The sequence below is a fragment of the Leptopilina boulardi genome, unplaced genomic scaffold (genome assembly GCF_019393585.1).
Source record: "Leptopilina boulardi isolate dan_hultmark-lab unplaced genomic scaffold, ZJU_Lbou_2.1 LbouV2_149, whole genome shotgun sequence".
In the NCBI taxonomy this organism is placed as follows: domain Eukaryota; kingdom Metazoa; phylum Arthropoda; class Insecta; order Hymenoptera; family Figitidae; genus Leptopilina; species Leptopilina boulardi.
In genome coordinates this window covers 439,861-466,302 of record NW_026137695.1, presented here as the reverse complement: position 1 = coordinate 466,302, position 26,442 = coordinate 439,861, and the positions used below count along the sequence as shown (strand labels likewise).

Here is a 26,442-nt window from a genome sequence, read left to right as displayed (position 1 = left end):
CAAATGATGTCTCAAACATATTAAAAAATTTTATGAAAAAAGTGTTATTGATAAGTCATGGAAACGCTTTTGTAGAGAGGGGGTTTTCTATAAATAAAGAGCTTGTCATAGAAAATCAGTTGCCAAAATCCCTTGTAGCTCAAAGAAGAATGTACGACGGCATTCAATTTGCTGGAGGAGTCAATAATGTCGAAATAAATCATAGAATGATATCGCAGTTCCGGAATGCAAGGATGCAATATGAATTAGCAGTGAATGATAAGAAAGCAGAGAATAAGACTGAAGCAGAACAGTATTTACAGAAGAAAAGAATTGGCGAAGAGATTCAAGAGTTAAAAGAAAAAAAAAGGAAAATTCAACTCGAAAATCAAAGAGAACTAGATGATATTGATAATGAGATTCAAATACTCGTTAAAAATCGGAAAAATTAAATTTCCAGAAGTCAAAGTTATTTTGTGTTACTTGTTTTTATTTACATGTTCTAAATACTTTTGTTCCAGATTTTTAACAAAAGTTTATTTTAATGTTAAAAGATTTATATTATTTAACTATTAAAGATAAGTCAAATAGTTGATTCACAGTATTTAAAACTTTTTAATCGCTATATTATTTATAAAATAATTTTACAACACTCTTTAAAAGTGATTTAAAATGTGATTTTAAAAGTTTAACAAAGTTTGTGATTATAATTACACTGTAAAAATGTGATTAAGACTGTTAACATTACTTTTATGTTCTAGTAAAACTGTATTATTGTCCCTTGTACGACATAAGAAAATTTGTGATTTTAATTTTTTTTTAAATATTTATTTATAGTAACACTATAAAAAATGTATTAACAATTTTTTTGTAAAAGACTTGTATTAATTATTTTGAATAAGGAAATTTCAATAAAGTATATATATTATTCATTATATATTTATTTATTATTAGAGAATTACCTTATCAAAATAGATTAATTATTACAAATTACCCATAAACATGCTTAAAAAATTTCCGTTTTCGACTGGAATTTTAGATAAATATGACCTGGAAAACCTGGAAAAAGCCTGGAATTTCAAAATTTAGATTTTGTGGCAACCATGTATATTGAACCAATTGAAATTTATTAATTTTTTTTATTGCTTCCTCGTAGAGGAAGCTTTGTAGTCCTTTCGTTTATAAAACTTTTAAAAGTGGCGGAAACAAATTTTTTTCTTTATAGAAACATGTTATATGAGATCCTGATCAATTGTCCGGATGTATGTATGTGTGTGTGTGGATCCTTTTTTTGTTTAGAAGATAACTTTAACAGGTTTTAATGGATTTAGATAAAATTTAGTAGGCTCATTTATCATATTAATATCTCAAATCTGACCAAAGGATTTTGAAAAATACCCAAAAAAAAAATTTTATCGTCTTTTTTCCAAAAATTGTTTTTAATCGAAAAAATTTTTAAATAGAAAAATTTAAGGTTATATATAATAAAATCGTATTCCTTACGTCAAGACAAATCGATTGATATATATAAAGTATACATTTGAGGTAAATTTAAAGAATTAATGAAAGTTACCCAGTTAAAAGTAATGACGTCAAAATGACGTATTTTTTTACGTCGAAAAATACGTATTTTTTACGTCAGAAATGACGTAAAAAAGTAGTCAAAAAGACGTCTGAAAGGACATCTGAAAATACGTCTAAAATTGGGACATGAACAGACGTTATTTCAGACGTCGAATCATACGTCAAAAATGACGTTCTATCAGACGTGATTTTCAAATGCTAGAAAACACTTGTAATTCATACTTCTGTTATATTAATATTAAAAATTTGTTAATACTTATCGCTATACATATAAATAAATGAAACGGTATTTATAGTTAATTGCTTTTATTTATACATTTATAAAGGAGATTTATATAATGAATTTTAACAATTTTCGGTCAATTTTTTTTAAATATTACAAGATATATAAATTAGCTAGACTTTTAACTAAAACAAAAAATTACACAGTCTTTATAATTTACAGAAATATATACATTTTTATTATTATTTTTTTTTCGTCATTTAACTATTTTCGAAGACATTCCAAATTACGTACAATTAAGTAAAATAGATTACATTATCGTTTGTTATTAATTAAAAGATGTCAACCTAATTATGTGTGGCATAATTTTTACAAAAAATAATATTTTGTTTGGTCAGTATTATTTAATTATTTAAAACATTAATTTATTTCCCTTTTTTTTTAATTTAAGTCCAAATTAATAAAAATGCAAATTTGGAACCACACAAAGGTATTCATTGTCATTCAATTTAATCTGTACGCAAACTTTATTAATATTTTTCGTTAAAATCGCTGTCTCCCAAGTCTCAATTTTAGTAATTTTTTTTATTACTTTACACGTTTCAATAAAAGCATCTTCTACTATAATTTTTTGTCCAATTGTGTACTCTTTTTTTGAACCTGTGTCAATGATAAATTTATTTATTTTGAAATATTGCCCATTGAGAAGCTGTGCAAAACTGTTGTTTGAACGATGGTTGTTTTTTAAAGAAGATTGGTATAAACAACCATTTTTTATAATTTTTTTGTACGATGATGCCTTTTGCGAAATTAATTGTAAAAGGTTGATCCAATTATCGTCGACCGTTGAAGAAGGACCAAAATATCTTACTTCAAACAGTTTAAGTGATTTTTGAACAAGGTAGGAGGTACAATAAGTTATTATCCTTTGAGATGCGATTGGATAAATGCGATCCTTCAGTGATAAATGACAATATTGCAAGCTTATCCTCCTGCATATTTGATGATGAACACCCTTAGAAGCATGTATAACTTTTAATAGTTTGCCATTTCCAGATTCAAAGGCAAAAGCACTGAAGGCCCATAAAGGTCCCCAATAATAAACTGTTTTTGCTAAGTGTAAAAGTAAATGGACGTTAAAAGTCATACTTGCTGCTGAATATATCTTTTCTATGCCAGCAACAAATTCATGAAGTAATTTATCAGCTAAATCAATTTCCCATATCTTAATATCATCTTTTAATAATAAATGCAAAGCTTCTACAAAAAGGGACCAATGTTCAGCATATTTTTTATTTTCAGAAGGTAGAACTGTAGTTAATATTGGCAAGCTGAAATAAAGCACCCAATTCTCCCACTCTTTTGCTTTCCAAAATTCTTTTTCAGAAAGCAATCTAGTTAATCTACAAATCTGATTTGTTACTTTTATATTGCGCATGAACGTATCAATATCGTTAATGATGCACTTTTTAAATAATCCAGCTTTTTGTTTAGTACCAAACCAGAGAGTAGCAAATTGCTTTGCTACTCCAGAAATACAGTGCATGGGTTCAGGAACGCAACCTTTAATAATATCGAATTTCAATAAATTTATTAAACTAGAAGAGTTTTTTACACCAAACTTAGGCTTTCCTTTTTCAACTGCTTCTTTCATATGGCTTAAAGTACTTTTAGCATTCCTTGGTTCAGGTACATTATCCATCAATGCATATTTTATATTCCCATATCGTGAATTTTTTTTATTTTTCACCCAAACACCTGGATGAAGACAAAGTCCGCATCCGTACTTCCCATTAAATTGGTTGAATCCCTGAACAGGTGCCCTGGCTACACAATCTACACTGCATACAAGGGGAAAAATTTTAATTCTAGATATTGAATTATTTAAGTTGCATGGAACTCCTAAAACTGAAAGTTTGTTCATAGAATTAACAAATGGGTCAAGAAAGACATTCATATTAGGCTTGTCTTTCCCAAACCAAAGAGCTGCCAATATTAACTCTTTACTTCTGACACTAAAGGGTAGTTCTTTCACCATTAAATAAACGGGCCAAATGGAATACGTTGAACTTTTAAAAAGTGGAGCGCCATCAGTATTAAAAGTCACTGTGGCGTAACCGCGTTTATCCGTTTCACTTAAACTGTTTACAAAATTTCGGTATTCTTTTCCATCATAAATGTCCTTTACAACATCCTTTTCGTTATTTCGTTCATTAATAACATACTTGTAATATTCATAGTTTGTTTCAATTAATTTCGCAATAGGCATCGAGACATCCATTGTTACAAAAAAATCTTTGTAAACATAACTTTTTACATTTATTTTCAATTTGCATACTTTGCATTTCAGAGTACGATAATGCTTTTTAAATTTTCCTATATATGCACCGCATTCGTTACAAGTTGCATGCAAAGTTACACGATCTTTTGGATAAAAAAGTTTATCAATGTAATACCTTGTATTAGGTAGAATCGGTTCAGCAAAAATACAATTAATTAGTTTGAATAAATCTGTCATTCCTGACAGTGAAAGTGAATATATCAAGCAATATTTTACAATCATTATTATTACTTCTGCCACACTTTTGTTCACTACGGTTTGAATAGGTCTATCAAAAATTTTATTTCCCATTAAATCTGTTAATGAAGCAAATGATTTTTTTCCTAATATCTCTTCTTCTTCTTCTTCTGCTGCATCACTTTCGTTACAGTCATTTGTGTCTCCGATCGCGTCAAAAAAGAAATCATCCTCTTCATTTTCATTCTATTAGAAATGCGAATTTTATGAATCAGTTTGATGAACGTTATAATATGACACATTCTAATTAAGCGTACAACTCCAATTTTTAATTGTTTTTCACTATTATTTTCAATTTTTAATATTTTATGTAAAACTTATTAAACGCCTGAAACTGTCGAACGATTTTTTGGTAAAATTAATTATGTTTTTGGCTGTGATTATAATTTTTAATATTAAATATTAATTTAAAATAAAAATTGAAATCAATGTATCAATGTTCAAAGTCTATGATTCATAAAACTTGCCTACTTTTTTAAAAATTAAAAGATGGCGTAAATTCTTTAGATAATGTATAAAAAATGATAGAATGGCATTTTTAATGGTTTGAAATTTATTTAATTTTTAAAACATTAAAGATGCGCCATTCTATAACTTGTTACACATTATCTAAAGAATTTACGCCATCTTTTACGACATTTTCTAATTTTTTAAAAGTAGTCGAGGTCTATGTGACCTGACGAAAAGTAAAATCACGCATCAAATTCTTCCAACATTTTTTGTTTGAAAATCGATGCTATAAAAAATTTAACGATCATAATCTTATTCGGGAATTTGATTCCCCATATTTTTTCTTAGATAATAAAATCGATATCTCGTATCATTTTTTAGAAAAACGCAAAAACCTGTATTTTGATGCAACACGAATTTAGTATATTTAGGATACTATATTTTAAACTATTCTAAAAGCTACAAAGATTGAATGAAACTGAAATATTTCTTTGGAAAAAATTTCATTTTTTTTGTTGAATAGAGTCACAATATTTTTCCAATAAAATATTTTACTTTCATTCGATGTTTGTTGCATTTTATTTTATTTTATTTGAATATTTATAATTTCACAAAATTTTTTTCTACACTTTAAAATGGTCGCATTGATTTTTTATGGTCCTAGAATATAAGAAATGGACTATAGACAGTCATAAAGTTAAATTCGATTTTTTTGGGATCAACACCGTTTTTTCACATGGTGCCACATGTTACTTTATAATATTATAATATTTTACCTCTTCATGTTGAGTTCCAGCCATTTCACTTGTTTCAATGTCTTCCATTAAATTGTCAACAGCATCATAAAGTATCTGAGGCAAATTGCCATCAGTATCGATGTCAATTTCCTGAAAAAATATTTTAACTGTTTCAGTCTTTCTTTTTCCATAAAATTTTTAGTTTGTCTAAAAATTTTTAGGTTATTTTTGTAAAACTAATTAGAGTGCAATTTATGCGAAAGAGTCTTAAGTTAAATAATTGAAATATATTTTAACTTTACAAACTCTTAAGATTTATGGAAAAAGTGTGAAAATTAAAAAAAAATCTAGATCATACAACTTACAATAAACTTACAATTTATTGTGTGCCATTGCAAAATTTAATAGCAATTGTATTTTTTTAAAAAGTATTGACTTTACAAAAACTTATTTTTAATCAGGGCTGATAAAAATCATGATTTTTTAAAAAAATTTAAAAAATCCGAATTTTTTTATTTAAATCAAAATTTTACTATTTCATTTACTTACATCAATATTTTTCAAATAATTATTTCAGAGTATTCTGTTATTTAATAAACACTGTAAAAGGTAAATTTTATAGCACATACAATTGTATTTTTATATAAAAAGTGGAAAAAATAATGGATTAAAAAACATTGTAAAATACTTTTAATTGGTTAAATCAAAAAATATAACTCTGAAAAGTTTTCAGTTCTTATTCTCTAAATATGAATTAGTTAAAAATCTTAGCTACGATTATTTGTTCGATTTTATTTATATTTTTAAAAAAATTTGTTTTAAATGACCTGAAAAACTTGATTATTTTGAAAACTCGGTAAAGTTCTTATTAAAATCTTATATAAAATTAAAAAAAAAAGAATAAATAGTCTTTTTAACATTTCCAAAATATTTTAATAAAAATTTGATCGATAGGAACAAAAAAATTTTCGGAAGGAAACTGGGAAATTTTAAATTATAAAAAAAATTGGTTTATAAAAATTCATTAAAGGTGAACTATTTGATCGTCTTAAAAATGAATAACTAATAATTTGTCATTTTTAATCAATTCCAATTCAAAGAGCAATACATTTTTAATATAAATATGTAATTTGAATAAAATCATGATTTTTATGACCTGGTTTAAATCATAATTTAAATCAAGTTGATTTAAATCATTGCAGCACTGTTGTTAATTGTAAAAAATATTTTTTGTATGAGAAATAACATTGATTACTTAAAAGGATATGTATTTTTATGTTTCGATAATTTAACACAAATTTTGTAAAAATGATTTATTTTACCTCAATCGTGTCAATTATATGATGATCAATCCCTTCATTTATAGAACTGTTCAGTTCTTCGTCAATTTCGAAATTAGTTTCACCTTCAGGGATATCTCTGTTTTCTTGTATATTGTGTTCCTCGTGCTTATTGTCAATCGTACTCTCATAACTGCATCCGGCCATGGTACTATTTAATGAAATCTGGAAAAAATTAAAATTATGTTTTGTACAAAATACAATTTTTGTGATTCAAATTTTGTGAGTCAAATTATATTTACATTTAATTTTCTCTTTTTGCGTAATCTGTACCATGTTGTTGACGGAATTGGCTCATTAGAATCACGCTGCAAATATCTTTTATAAGTTCTTGAAGGTTTTTGCAGCGAATCATTCATTTTTAAGCAGCAATGTCTGTAGCCTGGAATAAATATTTGAAAATGTTAAATAATTAAGAACAAAAATCTGTGCTAAAACTTTTAAAATACTTAATTTCTACAATTTAATGGTTTTTTTAATTTTTAACGAGATTTAGTTAGCAATTAAAGTTTTAAAGATTTTTCTATAAATTTTTTATTTAATTTCTAAAAAACACAAAGTTTTTAATTTTTAGGACGTTTTACTTATGTATAATAGAGAAGAAAAAATAATACTTTCATTGAGTGTTATTTATTTTTTATTGAAACTGCATAAAAGTTGTTAATTTTTTAATAGATTCTATTTGTTTAAAAATTTTGAAATATTAGTTTACTGGGTGTTTTTGAATCGAGAAATATACTGCACACGAAGTGAAAGAACCTGTAAACTGAAGTAAATTTAGTAGACACCCAGTATTATTATTATTAATTTAGTTTTTATTTCAAATATAAAAAATTTGTTTCACAAAATTTCTAAAAAATATTTACAAAACGCTTAGTTACATAGAAAATACAATCTTTAAAATATTTTTTATCGTTTTGTATGTAGTATAAAATAATTCAAAAATGTATGGTGATAACGGAAAATTTTGTGATTGTATAAATGTGTTCGAGCAAAGTTAGCTTTGCTTTTCTCTGGTTTTATTGTTTGATAATATAAGCGCACTTACCTCAAAGAGAAGATTATATTGTTTGATATATTCACGATTCCCGAAGCACTAAGATCAGGTTCAATTAATAATATAAACCGTAAACATGACGAATTTTTAATCAGCTAATTTGATTACAACCGTCCATGGATTACTACAAGTATGTACTAATGACTCATGAGTCATGCCATGTGTTCATCACGCGTTTGTGTTTACAGACAGCGACTTTAAGGTTAAGGCACAATCATATCGGGAGAAATTTATTATGTATGAACATATAAGCGAATTTGATGTCTAAATAAAGAAATGTATAAATATATACTTATATTTTAATATTTAATCGCTTTAAAATACCAATCAACAATTAATCAGCTAACTTTATAATAATTAATTTTTAGAATGATTATGTTCATTGTGTTAAAACCCTGACAGCGATCAGGTGACATAAACAAAAGCACGTTTAAGTCATGTGTATTGAAGGTTATCGGCAGGCAGACAAAAAGTTTCACGAATATATTCTTTCCGATTGTGTATGAGTTATAACATCTTCGATTACAAAATGTCTGAATCAGAAGTGTCTGATGGAAATAATATTCGTTATGCATATGTACTCTTTACAAACGGAGTGAAAAAAACTGTTTCCATTTCGAGTATTCCACAATTCTTTCCAAAAAGTAGAAAGGATTTTGACAAGCAAAGAAAAGTGAAAGTTTGGTGGTTAGGAAATGGTGGATCCAAAGATTCTCTATACAATGCTAACATTCTCGTTCTAGGAAGTAAGTATAAGTTATATATTAATATTATCATTAATTAAATTAGTTAAAAAATTTATTATTCCTTTCTCATAATTTGTAATATAAAAATATTTAAAGTTCCTCTTTTTTAATTTCTCTTTATGTTTTTTGGACCTTAAGAATCCAAAAATGAGATTTTTAAAAATTGACGTTTCGTATGTGATCAGATATTTATAAAATATTTTTCTTTTCTTTTCTACATTTTTTTCATAAAACAAAAATCTTGAAAAACGTGACTTTCGATATTTTTTGGTATTAATTTATTGATTAATTTGTAAAATATTCAAATATTTTATAAACATATTAAAAGAGAGGTCGATTAACATAATTAACATCTTCATGAGGAACCACTTGTAAATGTAATTTTTAAATTAAAATTTAATTTAAACTTAATATTTCAAATTGGCAGCCGTTTCAGTTACTAACTAATAAAAATAAGTTCAATTTTAAGAATTAATCAATATTAAATCAAACATTTCATTATAATAATATTAGCCCGACCAATGTAAAAATTACATGTTTAATAACAATTATTTCATTATAATTTCAGCAAGCAAACAGGATGTAGAGGATCAAAAAAAGTGTTCTCGAATTAAATTTCCAAATAAAAGGAACATGAGTTTCAGTTCAGCGGGGAGTGAAGTTCAACAAAAAACTTCCAGAAAAAAAATAACCGTGAGTTATTTCATTTTTTTCCCTTTTTTTAATCATTAGGACTATTCACTTAAGTATAATAGAAAAGCAAAAGAAAAAAATTTTTAACTTTTAAATTGAAACAAAATTTATGAATAAAATATTTAATTTTTTAATAGAAATATACAAATATTTTTTTTTATTACGTTTTAATGGCTTAATTTACCACCATTATCATTAGCTGAGTAAAATTAGATAAATTACTTGACAATAAAAAAAAATTCTGATCTGATGATGGTTATGAGCCGAAACGTTATCGTTATAAATGAAAGAAGTTGTCATTACTTTTATGTATCTTCCAAACTAGAATAAAATTATTTATTACATATGACAATAAAGGAAAGAAAAGAACTGCAACACAAAATTAATTAATTACAACACAAAGATTTTAAAAATTCACATCACAAAAATTTGACAAACCTACAAAATAAAACTAGTAAATTAAAAATGCGAAATGCAATGTGATGTGAAATATGGCATAAGTAATATTTTTAATCATTCGAGAACTTTTACTTTGTTACCTAGAAAACTCAAAAGAAAAAAAATTTGCCTTCTGCCGAAGCTAAGCAACTTCAAAATGAAAACATTCTAAATAGACATAATATTTTACTTAATCGTCGGAGAATTATTATTTCTGATTCATCATCAGACAGTGAACACGATTCTGGGGATACAATTCGGCTTACGGGTTCTTTTAGCGATGGTAACGATAAATATATTATTCATTCAATTTACAAAAGTATTTTTGTATCTTTCAAATCTAAATTATAGATATAAATAAGCATATAAAATTATAATTAATAATTTGGAAAAAATTGAAATAAAAAGATATATAAAATAAATGTTAATTCTATATACATTATTTTTTATGTATATTTTAATCTATATTCCCTTTTTTATTAATTTAAAATATAAAAAACAATATTAGCATAAAAATTTTGATTACATCTTTAAGGTTCAGGAAATGTACCTACGCCAAGTCGAAATGTTAGGCGAAACTTATTTACGCCAAACAGAAGAGTATTGCAAGATATAGGTAACAATAATGATTTTGACGATAGATATGATACTCATCACTCGAGTAATATCTCCCAAAATCATTATACGCATCTCCAAAATAGTAGACCCCTTGATCGTCTGACTCAACGTGACCTAAACGTGCCTGCACAAATTCCTCTAAATCTTATGCCTTATAATCAACATGTCCGAAACGTGTTAGATACAGACAATGAGACAAATGAGGTATGTTGACCTCTTTAAAATTATTGATATTCATATATTACATTAAGTAAAAATTTCTCAACTCAGACACTTTAAAGCAACATTTCAATTTTTAGTTTTTTTAAAAAATAATTTCAAAGAGAAAGAGAAAATAAAATCACTCCTAAGAGCGATTTAAAAAAATTAATCTTTATTGTTAATTGTTAAATAAATAAATAAATAAATCTTTAAAAATATTTTTAAACTATTAAAGTTTTAATTTTAATTAATTAAATTATAATTTACGATGATTATGATTTTACTTGTTAACATTTTACATAGAAAGTACACCTAGGACTGAATGTATATGTCGATCGTGCAATTTGGTATACAGCTCTTGATAAAGATCCTCCAAAATTCGTAAGAGATGTAATGGAAATGATATGGGACAAAGAAACCCTAAAAACTAGATGTTTGCAGCCGTCAAAAGCAAATCGCAATCGACCTCGTGATTCTCAACTACAACAGTTGACCCCTGAGAAGTATCAGTTATTAAAAGGTAAAATATTACCTTTTGTATGACATATTTTTAAAAAATAATTGTTTTTAAAGTCAGTTTCCTAGGTTTTTTATTTTTTAAAGCACGTCTATTGTTTTAAATAAAAAATTTCATGTTTGATAATTTTTCTTGTTATTAAAAATTTAAATATATTATGATTTTCAAATAAATTATTTATATCTATGTTTATAAAAAATTAATGAAAATTTTTTACTGACAATATCAACTTTATTTGAAATAAAATAAAAAAATTTTAATATAGATTTATAATTTCCATTTTAGAAACCGGTAATAATATATTCTCAAACAAACATGCATTTCCTTATATCCCAATTGTGAATAATAGTTTTTCTCATTTATAGATTGTCTTCGCAAAAAATTAATTGACGAAAAAGTCCCAGTAAAAACAAGAGTCAAACGAATGAGAATATGGAAAACAGTTTCATCGAAGTTATATGAAATTAGAAGTAAAAAAGATTAATTTAAAAAAAAAATTTTTTTCAAAACATTTTAAAACTTATAGATATATATGTAAGCAATTTTATTTTTGTTACTTACATATTTTATAAACTTGATTTGCAAAAAACACATATATAGATTGAATTTACTATTTGATTCAAATAATCGATTAGCCGATAAATATAAAAAAAGTATTAATTTGCTCTAATTAATTTTTAATTGAAAAAAAACATAGGTTTTAAAACAATAATTGCTGTATTTAAAACAAAAGTTATTTATTTCGATATTTATTTAGAACAATTAATATCTATTTCACAATAATTACGATTATTTGAATAAATAAATAAATATATATATATATTTCTGTAAATTATATAAAGTGTGTAATTTTTTGTTTTAGTTAAAAATCTAGCTATTTTATACATCTTGTAATATTTAAAAAAGATTGACCAAAAATTGTTAAACTTCGTTATATAAATCTCCTTTATAAATGTAAATAAAAGCAATTAACTATAAATACCGTTTCATTTATTTATATAGCGATAAGTATTAACAAATTTTTAATATTAATATAACAGAAGTATGAATTAAAAGTGTTTTCTAGCATTTGAAAATCACGTCTGATAGAACGTCATTTTTGACGTCTGATTCGACGTCTGAAATAACGTCTGTTCATGTCCCAATTTTAGACGTCTTTTCAGACGTCCTTTCAGACGTCTTTTTGACTACTTTTTTACGTCATTTCTGACGTAAAAAATACGTAGTTTTCGACGTAAAAAAATACGTCATTTTGACGTCATTACTTTTAACTGGGTAGAAAATCAAAAAATCACATTTTGGCTATAAAATTGTGTGTTTTTTTGAATTGAAGTTTATATTTGAAATAATTGTATTACTTACGTCAAGACGAATCGATTGATATATATATAGTATACATTTGAGGTAAATTTAAAGAATTAATGAAAGTTAAAAAATCAAAATCACGTTTTGGCAATAAAATTTTGCTTTCTCCACGAGGAAGCAAATTTTTTTGCTGATCGTAAAGAGGAATCTGAATTTACAACTTGTTTTTTTTTATTTCAGTATTTTGTCTCGCATTTGAAAAAAACAGACTTAAAAATCATACCAAATTTTTTTTCTTATTCCCTATGACTCCCATAACAGAAATTCACTTGAATTTTTGATTTTTGTTAATTTGGTTAATAATGACAAGCTGTCCCCATTTACCCCAAAAATTTGAAAACTCAGGGTAAATGGGGACAGCTTGTCATTATTAACAAAATTGACAAAAAATAAAAATTCAAGTGAATTTCTGTTATAGGAGTCATAAGGAATAAGAAAAAAATTTGGTATGATTTTTAAGTCTGTTTTCTTTGATATGCTCGACAAAATACTGAAACAGTTTGTCTTTGATTTTCAAGTTTTTATGCATTGAGCGATAAATCTTTTTATCTTGCTGCCAATTGTCAAGGAAAAAGCTTGGAAATACTCAAAACCTCTTGTAGGTGATCTGAGGTTAAAATATTGACGTTGAACTTAATTTTAAAATTGTAAATTAAGCTCCAAAACCTCTTGTCCCCATTTACCCCAACTGACCCTATTGCACATTATTATTTTAAAAAATCAAAAAATAAATATAAAAATATGTTTATTATAAAACCAAAGTTTTTATAATATATAATAACAGTTCAGTAAAAATAAAAATGTTTATAAAATAATTATAATGTATGTATCACCGTCCGACAAAATTCAACTTTTTTTTTCACACACGAAAAAATCAATGATTTTCAGAAACTAGGACCAAAAAAAAGATACCCGTGTCTGGCCGTTTTGCTAGATCAGGTCATTTTTTGCTTTTAGGGGTAAAAACAACCCTTAAATGAAAGGTGATAGGAAATCTTGTACAAAAAAATAATTTTTTATGAAACCTGGTATCTCGCGGTTTTCCGGGTCGGTGATTACGAATCTGATGTCAGATTTTCAAAATTCAAGATGGCGGATCCAATATGGCGGTCAAAATTTATAAAAATTCACCAATTCATTGAAAGTTGTTACTTAGCGGTTTTTGGGGTCGCTGATTACAAATATGATGTCAGATTTTCAAAATTCAAAATGGCGGATTCAATATAGCGGTCGAAATTTATAAAAGTTCATCGAATTCACTTGAAACTTGTTACTTGAAGGTTTTTGGGGTAGCTGATAACGAATATGATGTCAGATTTTGATAATTCAAAATGGCAGATCCAATATGGCGGTCGAAATTAAAAAAAAATTAATTACTTTTTATAAAACTTGGTGTCTATGGGTTTTTGGGGTTGCTGAGTACGAATCTGAAGTCAAATTTTTAAAATTCAAAATTGCAGATTCAATATGGCGTTTGAAATTGATAAAAGTTCGTCGAATTCACATATAGCGTCGAATTTCGACCGCTATATTGAATCCGCCATTTTGAATTTTGAAAATCTGACATCATATTCGTAATCAGCGACCCCAAAAACCCCTAAGTAACAACTTTCAAATGAATTGGTGAATTTTTATAAATTTCGACCGCCATATTGGATCCGCCATTTTGAATTTTGAAAATATGACATCAGATTCGTAATCAGCGACCCGGAAAATTGCAAGATACCAGGTTTCATAAAAAATTATTTTTTTGTACAAGATTTCCTATCACCTTTCATTTAAGGGTTGTTTTTACCCCTAAAAGCAAAAAATGACCTGATCTAGCAAAACGGCCAGACACGGGTATCTTTTTTTTGGTCCTAGTTTCTGAAAATCATTGATTTTTTCGTGTGTGAAAAATCGTGTCGGACGGTGATATATTTCAATTTAAATAATTGCAATAAAATAATTTATTTTTTGGTTGTGTTGATGTTTTTGAATATAATATAGTTATCTATAAAAGGGTAATAAATAAGGATAGGAAGATACTTGTTTTATTATATTTCACTTAAGATATACTTGTCATATTATACATATACTACAAGCATAATCAAAGTAATTCTACATATTTTCAAGAGGTGAAAACCTTTTCTTCGATATAAAAAAATTGAAATAATTTTTTTATAATATTTATAATAAAGAAATGTAATTATAATGAATTGTAATATAAAGAAAAATTAGGCATAATCTTTTAAAATATTCATGATTTTATTGAATGTTGTTCTTCTCCTTGGAAATGGAACATGACCAAAGGCTTCAATTATAATCTTTTCGTAACCTCCTGTTATATTTTGTTTTTGTTGGGTGATTACAGTGTGCATCAAATTTTCAACTTTAGCAGCACATGCAGTTAAATTTCTAACGTTTTCATCTTCCCCATCTTCTTCGAATAATTGTTTTTCTAAATTGGAAGAACCTGTCTCCTCTATTTTTGAATTATTTTCATCTGTGAAATGTTAAAAAAATTAGTTTCTTTTTAGTTGTTTAATGAAAACATAGTATTTTACCTTCATTCTCTTCAAAACATCCAGCCTCACGAAATTGTTTTTTTTTATCGGCAATCGCATTATTTGAAGCAGACTGGAAATTACTATCTGTCCTAAAATTAAAGAACGTATTAAATTTTTTTTTAACATTTCTAAATAATAAGTAGAGTATAAAAAACTTTCGAATATTAAACAGTACTTATTATGCTTGCAATGTTTCCCAAGGGACTTACGGTATGAATAATATTCCCAGGTACTAGTATATTGCGATTTTGCAGCAGAACCGCTAGGGATATATCAAAGTAATTTAAAAGGTGTAGAGATAAAAATAACCACTGATATCAATTTCATTAATTTTTTTGGTTATAAATACCATAATTAAAAAAACTCAATTTAGAGAATTTATACATGACCACAATATTAAGTTGATTTTACAAGGTATTCTTGTGAATCAAACAAATATAATCTTACTATTTCCTTCCAAATATTTTCTTTTTTAACATTGTTTTTATAACTGAAATCTTTTTTATTATATAAACAAGGGTAATCTTGTATGTAAGGAAATAATGATTAAATTCCGGTCTAATTCTTGCGAGTCTGTTTCTTCGATTTTCTCCATTGTAATTTATATAAAAGGTAATAAAAGTGACAGTAAGTCTAAAAATTAATAATATATCACATTCGAAAACAGTTTACAAAACGCAGTTCGACGCAACTTTATGTAAACAAGTTTGAAGTTGGGTTTTCCGTCATATTGTTCAATGTTCCACCTATCAAGAATTTCTTTTGCCCTGTTGCATATGATGAACGATTAAATATCGATAATTTTTAGCATTTGGTAGCAGTGAACAGCATAGTGGAGAAACCAACTTCACACTTGTTTACGTAAAGCTGCGTTGTGTTGCGTTCTGTTATCTGTTTTTGAATATGATGTGCTTTCATGTTATTTAAGCGGTTACTATTATTAGTATTACACTATTACTGTTTTCTTTTTTGTTCATTTAAAGTTTTGGATTTTTTAAAACAATTTTAGTCCATGTGAAATATGAGTGTACTCGTCAGTGATACTCATAGAGATCAGTTGATAATAGACAATGTTTCAAGTAAACATTGTTTGTATCACAAAAAAGATAATGGAAATTTTGAGGCTAAAAACAAGGCTTGGGAAGATATTTTAAAAATCATGAAAGAAAATGGTTATAAAGAAATGAAAGGTTTGTTTAAATCTAAGTATTCTTATTATTTATGAGTATATTTGGGGAACCTTCAACTCTTATGCCTCTTCAATTTATTTTGATAATTGCATAGAAATTTTTAATAAACATAAATTTTATTGAATTTTATTGGAGATATTTCTTTTTAATGCTAACTGTCGTCTAGAAAAGAATTAATGGAAGTGCTTAAAGATATTTGTATTCTTTCAATTTGAAGATTTGTGAATGTGTTGAAAGAAAAAATGTCTTACTGCAAGGAAAATTTAAAAAGATTTTATATAGTTTTGATCGACTTTATCTTTAACAATGCGTAAATATAAATTTCGTTAATGATATTATGGAACCATTTTTTATCATTAGAATAAACTTTTTGTATCTGTGCCAAAAGTTTATTTGATATAATATGGTAAAGAATGGCCCAATTTTATGACCTTTTATGACTTTTAAATTACATATGAAAATATATTTAGAAAATTCATAAAACTTCATAAAAGTTGTAACTTCTTTGCAGCAAGGAAGGTATATTGTGTTTATTTAAATAAACAATTATAATTAAAAAATATTTATACTTACAAATATCCATATTATTCAACGAATAATTTATTCCTCAAACCAATTTGATAATATGAAACATTTTTATGCACTTTTAAGTGAAAGTAATTAAACTTCTTAAAAAAAATTTGCACTCTTAAATAAAATAATTAATTATACAGAAATATTCTTTCATTGACAGTAATTTGACGAAAACTTAAACTTACTTTCAATTCATTGTAAGCACATCAAATCATCTAAAATGTTTCACCAATTTTTAATACAATAATTATATAATCGTCGATTGAGGGCAGAAATACGCCAATTCAGGCTAATATTAAGAAACATGACAATCTAAAAAATATTAGGGAAACCTGCCATTCCAGTGAAGATTTCAAAAACATGCCATCTCATATGTCAAATTTTTGTTGATTGTTTTAGGTTGGTAACACTTTCTTGAGAATGTTATATTATAGTTAACAAAATTTTATTCTTGAAATCAATATTAAAAATTAAGAAAAGTATAATTATTAAAGGTTCTACCGACTTAGCCATCAATATTCAACAAAATATTAATTATTTTGACTCATCAATTTTTTGTTTACAGTGTTACCACCCTAAAACAATTAACAAAAATTTGCCATCTGAGATGGCATGTTTTTGAAATCTTCACTGGAATGGCAGGCTTCCCTAATATTTTTTAGATTGTCATGTTTCTTAACATTCGACTGAATTGGCGTGTTTCTGCCCTCAATCGACGTAATATTTAATACAATAATAATAGTACCGATTATAAAATAATTTAATATTTTCCATATACTTTATCACTTTTCTTTTACATTTTACATTTAATATACATAAAAATAAAATACTATATAAAAAATAGTAAACTATATATCAATTATAATATACTTACGAAAATTATATTTACAAAAATCATATATTATACAAAACAAATATACGAAAATAAGTTGCTGAGATTGAGAATCACTCACTTCCCCTCAATAGTATTAGTAGTGGAGGGGGCACGACACGACATGACGGATGTGCGTTTGAGTCCCATGTGGAAGCTGCTTCATGGAGGTTCCGTCTCCGAGCTAAGCTGTACCCATGTTCTGGTTGAGCTGAGAAAAACACGCACAGAGAAGATATGAAGAAATAGAAGATAGGATAGATTGAGAGAAAGAGATAGAAATCAAGAAACAGATAGTGCCTACTAGAAAGCGAGAAGTAAAGCGAGTGAAGCTCCCACGGAGAAGTGTTTCGTAACAATTTTTTTTCTACTTACTCGGACCCAGCAACTCTCTGGAATTGCCAAGTCCGAGGAACATTTTTGTTTAGGTCGCAGAGTCATTATCCATCATGTCTCGGTATTAATTCCATCTACCGGACTCTTCTTTCGAGAAGTCATGTGCAGGGGAATTGTTACCTATGACATTCCTCTCTCTCGCCGGACTACTTTTAGGGAAGTTAAGTTGCGAGAGGAGGGTTGTTATCCATCGTATTACGGTTTAATTCCATCTGCCGGACTCCTCTTTCGAGATGTCATGTCCAGGGGAATTTTCACCTATGACATTCATCACTCTCGCCGGACTCCTTTAAGGGAAGTCAAGTTGCGAGAGGAGCGTTGTCATCATTGTTGTTTCGACATCGTGCCTCCTTTTTGTCAACGACCGTCCGCGCAAATCTCTCGAAATGAGGATATCCCGCGCGACTGACCAATTTTTGCGCAGAGGCGGGCCATGTCACCCGCTCACCTAGTCTAAGGCTCAGGACGTCGCGCTCCTCAGCGAATGTTGGGCATTCTGCCAGGACATGCATCATTGATTCCTTCGGAGCACCACATCGTCAAGCTGGTCCATTACCTAGACTAAACCCCTAGAGTTTAGAGGCATAGTCTCCATGACCAGTCAGCAATTGCAAGATATGGTATCCCGGAAAAATCCGTGAGCTTTTCAGACGACATTGGACGTCAGGGATCAGCGTGTGCGTCACCCTGCCGACCGTGTCTTCCGTTCAGGCATCCTGACACATTTGGACCGTCTCCCCCTTTACTTCGCCATCTGTGCGTCTCTCCACGTCCTCCCCGTTGACGGATAGTCTGCCATGGCGGAACCCGAAGCGCTTGCGCACGCTATACAGTGCTACGCGCTCATGAAGGAGGAGACATACGGGCAGTATAGCGCTATGCCTGCAAGCACGCAAAACGCGCTACTCGATGTTGTTGAGTAGGCTGTTGTGACTGACAGCAGTGCCTGTCTTTGTGCCGTTCTCAGTTTTCGTAAGTCCGTCTGTGGTGTTATGTCGGCCCATCCGGCTGCCGCGTATCCCGCAATAGATAGGGATAACCCGGTAAATTGTTACCAATGTCCGGTAGTGTAGTCCCCACATGCTGGGGGCAGCGCGCCGGATGGCAGCCATCAGTTTTTTAAGTTTGACAGCCGTTTTCGTACAGTGGATCGTCAACTTGAGCCCCTCGTCAATGTTGACGCTGAGTACTCTCACGCTCTTTTTGAGAGAGATTGACTTGTCGTCAAATTTGACTACAGGGGCTCGTATGCTTTCATCAGAGGGGTATCTCCACACTCTGTTCTTCTTTGATCGCCTTCTGTAACGGGTCGTACTTGAGGAACACCATCTTCGTTTTGGACTTTGACAACTGGAGGCCTTTTGCATCGCACCAGCGTGAGATTGTATCAACAACCACCTGTGCTGTCTCCTGGAGTTCCCTTCTGGAGTCCCCGGAGACAATCACCGACAAGTCACCCGCATATACTGCAAATGACTTCCCTAGCAATTCCTCAAGAGTCTCCAGAAAGCCATCAAAGGCAATATTCCAAGTGCAGGGTCCCAAGACGGAGCCCTGAGGGCAGCCTTTGGACGCCGTGCGTGAAATAGAGCCTCCGTTCCAGGAGAGGGTCATCCATCTTTCCCGGAAGTAACTTCCCATGACCACTAGAATGTTTGTTGGGCAGCCTCTTTTTGCTAAACCGCTCATTACAAGCGGCCACCTTATGTTGTCAAAGGCCCCCGTTATGTCGAAGAGGAGGGCTAGGACGTACCTTTCCTCCTTCTCCGACACAATTCGACGGCTCTCGACGATGGTGTCCTCGCAAGACTTGCCCTTTACGAAGCCGAACTGTTGTGAAGACAATATGTCTTCCTCAACCTTTCCAAAAAAATTTTTATCGTTAATTACTTTATTTCAAGAAAAGAAACCTTCTGTACAATATTAAGGACAAATAGTTCTTCAAGAAAAAATTTAAAACAAATTTTTATTGGATCTTTCTGGTCACCAGAGGGCACTGATGTCAAGGTCAAAAAAAATGTGGTCAATCGGCGGACAAGCTGCAGCCTCTCAGGGGCATTGGATTTAAAAACAAAAAAAAGTGTTTTAAAGCTGAGACACGTGGTTGAGCATTGTGCCTTGTCCGATAAAAAATATTTAAAAATAACAAAATGGCAGCGAATTCAAAAGATTTTGCAAAAAAAGGGTTTTTTTGGGTAGTTTTTGGGTCGTAGCTAAAAACCAAAAAGGAATAGATAATCGGTTTTAGGCATAATTCCTGCAGGCTTTAATTACGAAGAAAATGATATTTTTTCTTTTTTTTTGGATAAATAGAACCCGAGTTATGCTGTCCGACAGTTTAAAAAACATCGTTTCGAGAAAAACGCATTTAAAGTTTTAACTCACAAATGTACAAATTTTTATCAAATTTTGATGCTGTACTTTCGCAATTAAACTCTATAAAAAAAAGTTTGCAATAGCTATTTCTTATGTTCCAAGAACCGCTCTTTCGAATGGTGCATAAGAAAATTTTGTAAATTTTTAAGTAAACAAATTATACTTGTTTCTTTAAATAAAAAACGCAAAACTGGCGCTGTGTGCGTGAATACACTGCGCTGGATTTTATTCTGTAACTTTTTTATTTCGTCGAATTTTGATTTAATATTTTGGGATTATATTTCCAAAATGATTTGGAATAGGCAAATGCAAAAAAAATTCGATTTTTTTGACGATGTAAAGTGTAATACTACCTTAATTGTTTGACACAAAACCCATAGTTTTGACAGAGAGACACGATCCTACATTACAAATAAATATCAGGCATTACCAACCTGATTAATCAGCAACTAGTCTCTAATTTATTATTATAAATAATAAATTAATTCTACCTTAGCTCGGAACGTGACAATTTATACACGTTCCTCATAAATTATTTTCAATTGAATGTTTAAGGGTCATTCTCAGAAAAAGGGCAATTGACACGTTCATGACATTATTTTTAGTAAATAATTATAATAATTGAAAATGATGAGAGCCTAACTATAGAAGTCAACAGGATTTAATAAGATTTTATTAAAAAAATTGAAAATTTAAAATCTATATATATAAAATCAGACTTTTGTCTGTACATTGCTCAGAATTCAAAATTTTTTCTATATTTTTTCTTCAAACGGTTCTGTTGATTTACCTGAAACTTGACAGAATTTTAGGTGTTGGTCCAACTCAAAATCCTAAATTTACAGAACTCAAAAATATTTAATAGAACGAGAAATATGTTCCTTTTTTGAAAAATACTAAAAATCAAAAATTTTTTAATTTTTAATTTTTGGATAGATTGTTACTAAATTTTATATACCTATTTTTTCAGTGCCATTGTACCGCATTTTAACATATTTTTGACGTAATTACTGGTAGATCCAAAGAATTTTAAAAATTTCCAAAATTTAATTTTCAAATTTCACAAACTTGTGAAAGTACCAAAAAAATAATATTAAATTAAAATAATAAATAATATTAAATAATAATTATAAAAAACAGTTTCAAAAAATTTTGACATGGTAACTATTAAAATAAAAATTGAATACGTTGAATATGAAATGTCAACATTAAAGCATGTTTATTTGCATTTAAAAAAAATAAAAAAGTCTCAGTTTAAAATAAACATTATAAAAAAAGTAAATAAAAATAATAAAATTAAAAAAGAAATTTTTTGTGATGCACTATTGCCCAAATACGAAATGCCAAGACTGCCAATACGGCCCAACGTTGTCCCAGTAATGTCTGCCGAAATACGGCAAACGTTACTGGACCAGTACTGGCGATCAATTCGTCCCATTACTGGTCCTATTTTGGCACCGATTCTCGGTAACTCCAATTTTCCATAATTTGACCGAACTCCGTCACATTACTGAACCAATATTGGCACCAATACTTGATAATTCTAATTTTCCATAATTGAGATAAACTCTGTCACATTAGTGGGTCATTATTGGCCCATTGACGGCTGAAATGTTGAATTTATTTTGACAAGTCATTTTTTCCAAAGTTGGATCGAATCTTGGCCCAGTAATGGCTGAAATTTTTTTCAAATGCAGCTTATCAAAACATTTTTGTGTTGAAATTCCCATATTCGCGTATATTGTAGTGGTTAGCGTGTTAGACTTCGATGCGTTAGATTGCGAGTTCGCTTCCCGCGAACATTAGAAATTTTTAAAAATGTTTAAACAATTGTGCTTTCTGTAAAAACTTATATAATAAATGTATAATGAATTAATTAGTTAATTAATTAAAAATTATAATTTTTTAAACTTTGGCTCTACTGGGCCACTATTGGGCCGTGTAGATTTTCGTACTTGGGTGAATACCTCTACGTGGTGAATCTTGGAAACAATGTCCTTGTAAAGTTTTTAAGAACTTAAAATTTCAATGAAAATGGCTAAATACCAATCTAAATCATTGCATTTAATATTTCATATCCGGAACTAATAGTATGACAATGATAATATGAAAATTTGACAGTACTGTTGGTGCCCGAGAGCTATGAAATTTTAAATTTTTGAGTAATGTAAAAATTACACAGGTTTACAAATTTCAAATTTTTTTTTGTCACTCGAACAAAACATTTTTTATTCGATTAATATGTGTAAGTAAGAAAATCATATTTTAAATTTTTTTCCCTCGTGCAAATTTTTTGTAACAGAAAATTATGCATTTCCAGGTGTTACGTCACTTAAAGTCACCGGTAAAGAAAGCAGTTAATCCAAATGTAAAAAATAAATCACCATTTGAAAGATAATTAAATTACCTTTCAAACCATTGGTCAACAAAAAAAATGACAATTCTACACTAGATTTATTGAACAAAGTACTTTTTCACTTTTAATATATTTTCAATTCATTTCGATCTATATCAGTTTTGTATAAAACTAAGTTAATCGAAGCTCACCAAAATGAGTACTCGGGGGTTTTCAGGGTCGCTGATTATGAATTTGTTTCAAAAACTGATATAGATCGAAATCAATTGAAAATATATTAAAAGTGAAAAAGTACTTTGTTTAATAAATCTAGTGTAGAATTGTCATTTTTTATCCGATCGCGGTCTATAAAGGCTTAAAAGTTTCGTTATTAAATATATTATTAATAAAAAATTTAAAACTTGCCTTTTTTTGATTGTTTGACTTTGCAAAAATTAGCGAAAGTTAGACGAATGTCTAAAAATCATTAAAATTTGCTTGAAATTTGAACTTTGATCTGACTGTAACTCTGACAATTTTGAATGGATTTTATTGGTTGACCAATGGTTTGAAAGGTAATTTAATTATCTTTCAAATGGTGATTTATTTTTTACATTTGGATTAACTGCTTTCTCTACCGGTGACTTTAAGTGACGTCACACCTGGAAAATGCATAATTTGCTGTTACAAAAAAATTGCACGAGGGAAAAAAATTTAAAATATGATTTTCTTACTCAAAAAACACATATTCATCGAATAAAAAATGTTTTGTTCGAGTGACAATTTCACTGTGAACCTGTGTTATTGATTTAAAATAAAATATTTCAAAGAAATAATATTAGTTGTTTAGTATATTTATGTTTGAAATTTTTTATTGATTTCAAATTTTTTAAAAATTCGAATATATAGAAGGTTTTGTTAAAAAATACTGTTGATACGAAATACTTTCGGTGGCGCACCACTTGATTTCGAAACCCGCCGATGACGGGTCCGAAAGCTAGTAATTGAATATAATCATGTTTATATAGTGTAAAAACTCCCCTCCCTTACCGTTCGCGAAGTAAGTTTTATATAACGAAGAATTATTGCATTCATACTGCAATAGGAAAACATCTTTTGTCTAGTAACATCTACTAAGTACATTATTTATAATTAACTATAATAATCTTGGTATTCATTCATTCATTCACTCATTCCGTCCGGACCCTTGCTGGGTTTTCGGTGACAGAGAGAAGAACAAGTTATGGAGAGAGAAAGATATATCTTTATTTTGCGAATGAGGGTTCGCTTGACCTGCAATCTGTTAAAAAGGATTAATTAATAACTCTGAGGACCCAGGTAATTATTTCTTTCTCCCTTTATCACGTGAAAAAGCTATAAAGAAAGTGTAAAACTGAATAGGTAACGCATACCTTTCTTTCTTACACCAAGGAATATAACATAAGTACTTCTTTGTTTAACATTGCCTTTCTCTATCTAGACGATTGAAAATGGCATAAGAACATCATCGTCTAAAATCTTAATCTTCTTCCTTTTTGTTTTAAAAATAAAAAAAGTATTCATATATATGTATATATGTATGCAGGAGAGAGTGACAAACAGTGGGACACTTTTTTTCAAAGACATATTAATATGTCAATTTTATATATTTTTGGACACTTTTTGGTATTACCATAAAATTTCAAGTTTTTGGAACTTGATACATTTTTCTTGTTTTGAAGGTTTGTGTTAAACAGTGGGACACCTATTATTAAATAATGAATAATTGTTTCAATAATAATATTCTGCTTCATACTTTGTAAATATATATATTTTGCATTAAATAACGTTAACAAATGTTGCAAAACACTCATAATTTAATATTATTTTACATATTTATAATACGATGTCAAGTTTCATATGAAAAATTGCTATTATTTTTTTTTACGTTTACAGTACAATTTGGTCATAACCTAAAAACAATTTGGAGGAAAATTTGAATAGTCGTTCTCTTATAAAGTGTTATTTTTCAAATGTTGCCGAACATTGTAATATTTATAAATTTTGAATTTTTTAATGTTTTTTAGCATAAAAAATCACCTTTTGAGTCGCTGTGTAAGTATAAATGCTCATGCGTATAGCTGACACAACTTATAATTAGTGTTGCCAAAATCCACGTTTCACAAACTTAAATTTTTGCTTGTCCCAGTGTTTAATGTCCCACTATTTAAATTGAGCAATCGCAAGATATTATTTAAATAAAAATTGTTTGTAAAATTTTAAAATATTTTAAATTATTGGATATTATACTTAAAAACATGAGTAAACGAAGTAACAATTACACTTTTTTTTAAAACTGTCCTATCTATATAAAAATCAGCATTGTATTTCAAGAAAAAATTTACTCCGTAACGTCAAAAACAGTTTTTTTCAATTTTCTTTGTAAATTATGAATCAATGTGGCTTAAAATTTTTGCAGATAGTGTGTTGTCATTAACATGGTTTACATTTAAATTTTTGTCGAGTTTCTTTAAGGGGGGAACACCAGTTGTAACTTTCGAAAAATCGATTTTTTTGTTTTGCATTTTCTTAAAGTATACATATTTAGAAATGTGTCTGTAAATTTTAAACTTGATCCGGTGAAAAATAAATGAGATATACAGAACACTGCAGCGGCGCGTCCCGTGGCTTCAGACAAGGTGGCCAGCCATACCTGACCCTAACGACAAATGGGCTTTTCCTATGATTTAGAAACGGCAACCACTGCGGAAGAGTTATTATATGGTCCAGGAATCAATGACTCTTTGTAAATTGGAAACAAAATTTCTTCTGAACAAAAAAAAGTAAGTTGAAACTTTGAATGCGTTTTTCTCAAAATGACATTTTCCAAGTCGGTGACCACGATTACTCGAATACCATGAAACCGATTTATTTAAAATTTAATGTGCTTCATTTACACATATAAGTCTAGTTCGTGATCGAAGGATTTTTTTTTTATGCAAAACTTTTTTTTATATAGCTGAAAATCGACCGTATTTTTTTAACGAAAATTATACTTTTGACTTTGACAGGTCGCCATTTTGTCAAATTTTTTTTTTTTAAAATCCTTCGATCACGAACTAGATAATCTTATAATAAATGTAAATCAATTTCATTTTTGTATTTCAGACGAAGTATACTTGCAGAATGCTGGTCACCGCAATTCGCCTTTTTTCTTAAGGCGCCACTTCAATGGCTCATATCTCTAAAAGTTTTTGTTAAAAAAATTTTTTTTTTCTTTTAAATTACAGCTTTTAACATGTACTTTTAACTAATAAATAGTATTCTTTAAAAAGATTCATTGTTCTTTTGGAAAATATTCTTGTAAAAAGCATTATTTCTTGAGTTACAACTGGTGTTCCCCCCTTAAGTAGTTTTTCAGAAAATTAAAGTGTCCTACTGTTTAAACTGTCCCACTGTTTATCACTCTCCCCTACCTGTATTAGAGCTCCAGAAAATTTTAATAAAAAAATTTAAAAAAATTACCTGGCTCCTCAGAATTTAATCTTCATTAACAAAGGCTCTATTATCCAAGGATTGGTATTGTTTGTGGTAATTGTTTTAAGGGTCTAATACTGGTATATACATCTTTTTTTTATTTTGGGATA

At 28.6% G+C, this 26,442-nt stretch overlaps 3 protein-coding genes across 6 annotated transcripts in view; 2 read left to right on the top strand and 1 right to left on the bottom strand.

The window, feature by feature from the left end:
- The window catches only part of LOC127291625 (uncharacterized), a 45,147-nt gene extending 37,047 nt beyond the window's left edge, over nucleotides 1–8,100 (bottom strand). For 2 of the 4 annotated variants that reach the window (XM_051320825.1, XM_051320827.1), the window contains exons 1-4: nucleotides 7,940–8,100; nucleotides 7,134–7,273; nucleotides 6,874–7,056; nucleotides 5,591–5,701 (exon numbers count right to left, since the gene is read on the bottom strand). In XM_051320825.1, coding sequence (XP_051176782.1) covers nucleotides 5,591–5,701; nucleotides 6,874–7,056; nucleotides 7,134–7,250 — 411 coding nt within the window. In that variant the 5' untranslated portion in view covers nucleotides 7,251–7,273; nucleotides 7,940–8,100. Of the gene's footprint in view, nucleotides 1–1,879; nucleotides 5,475–5,590; nucleotides 5,702–6,873; nucleotides 7,057–7,133; nucleotides 7,274–7,939 lie in introns of those variants that run through there. The other 2 variants (XM_051320823.1, XM_051320826.1) reach the window with 2 other exon arrangements.
- Nucleotides 1–26,442, top strand: part of LOC127291624 (protein jagged-1-like) — a 436,579-nt gene that overhangs the window by 120,034 nt on the left and 290,103 nt on the right. The window lies entirely within an intron of this gene.
- LOC127291626 (uncharacterized) lies at nucleotides 8,237–11,820 on the top strand. The gene is made up of 6 exons (XM_051320828.1): nucleotides 8,237–8,694; nucleotides 9,263–9,387; nucleotides 9,931–10,108; nucleotides 10,361–10,647; nucleotides 10,948–11,164; nucleotides 11,527–11,820. Exons 1-6 carry the CDS (start codon nucleotides 8,451–8,453, stop codon nucleotides 11,643–11,645), a joined length of 1,170 nt encoding a protein of 389 aa, XP_051176785.1. The 5' UTR covers nucleotides 8,237–8,450; the 3' UTR covers nucleotides 11,646–11,820.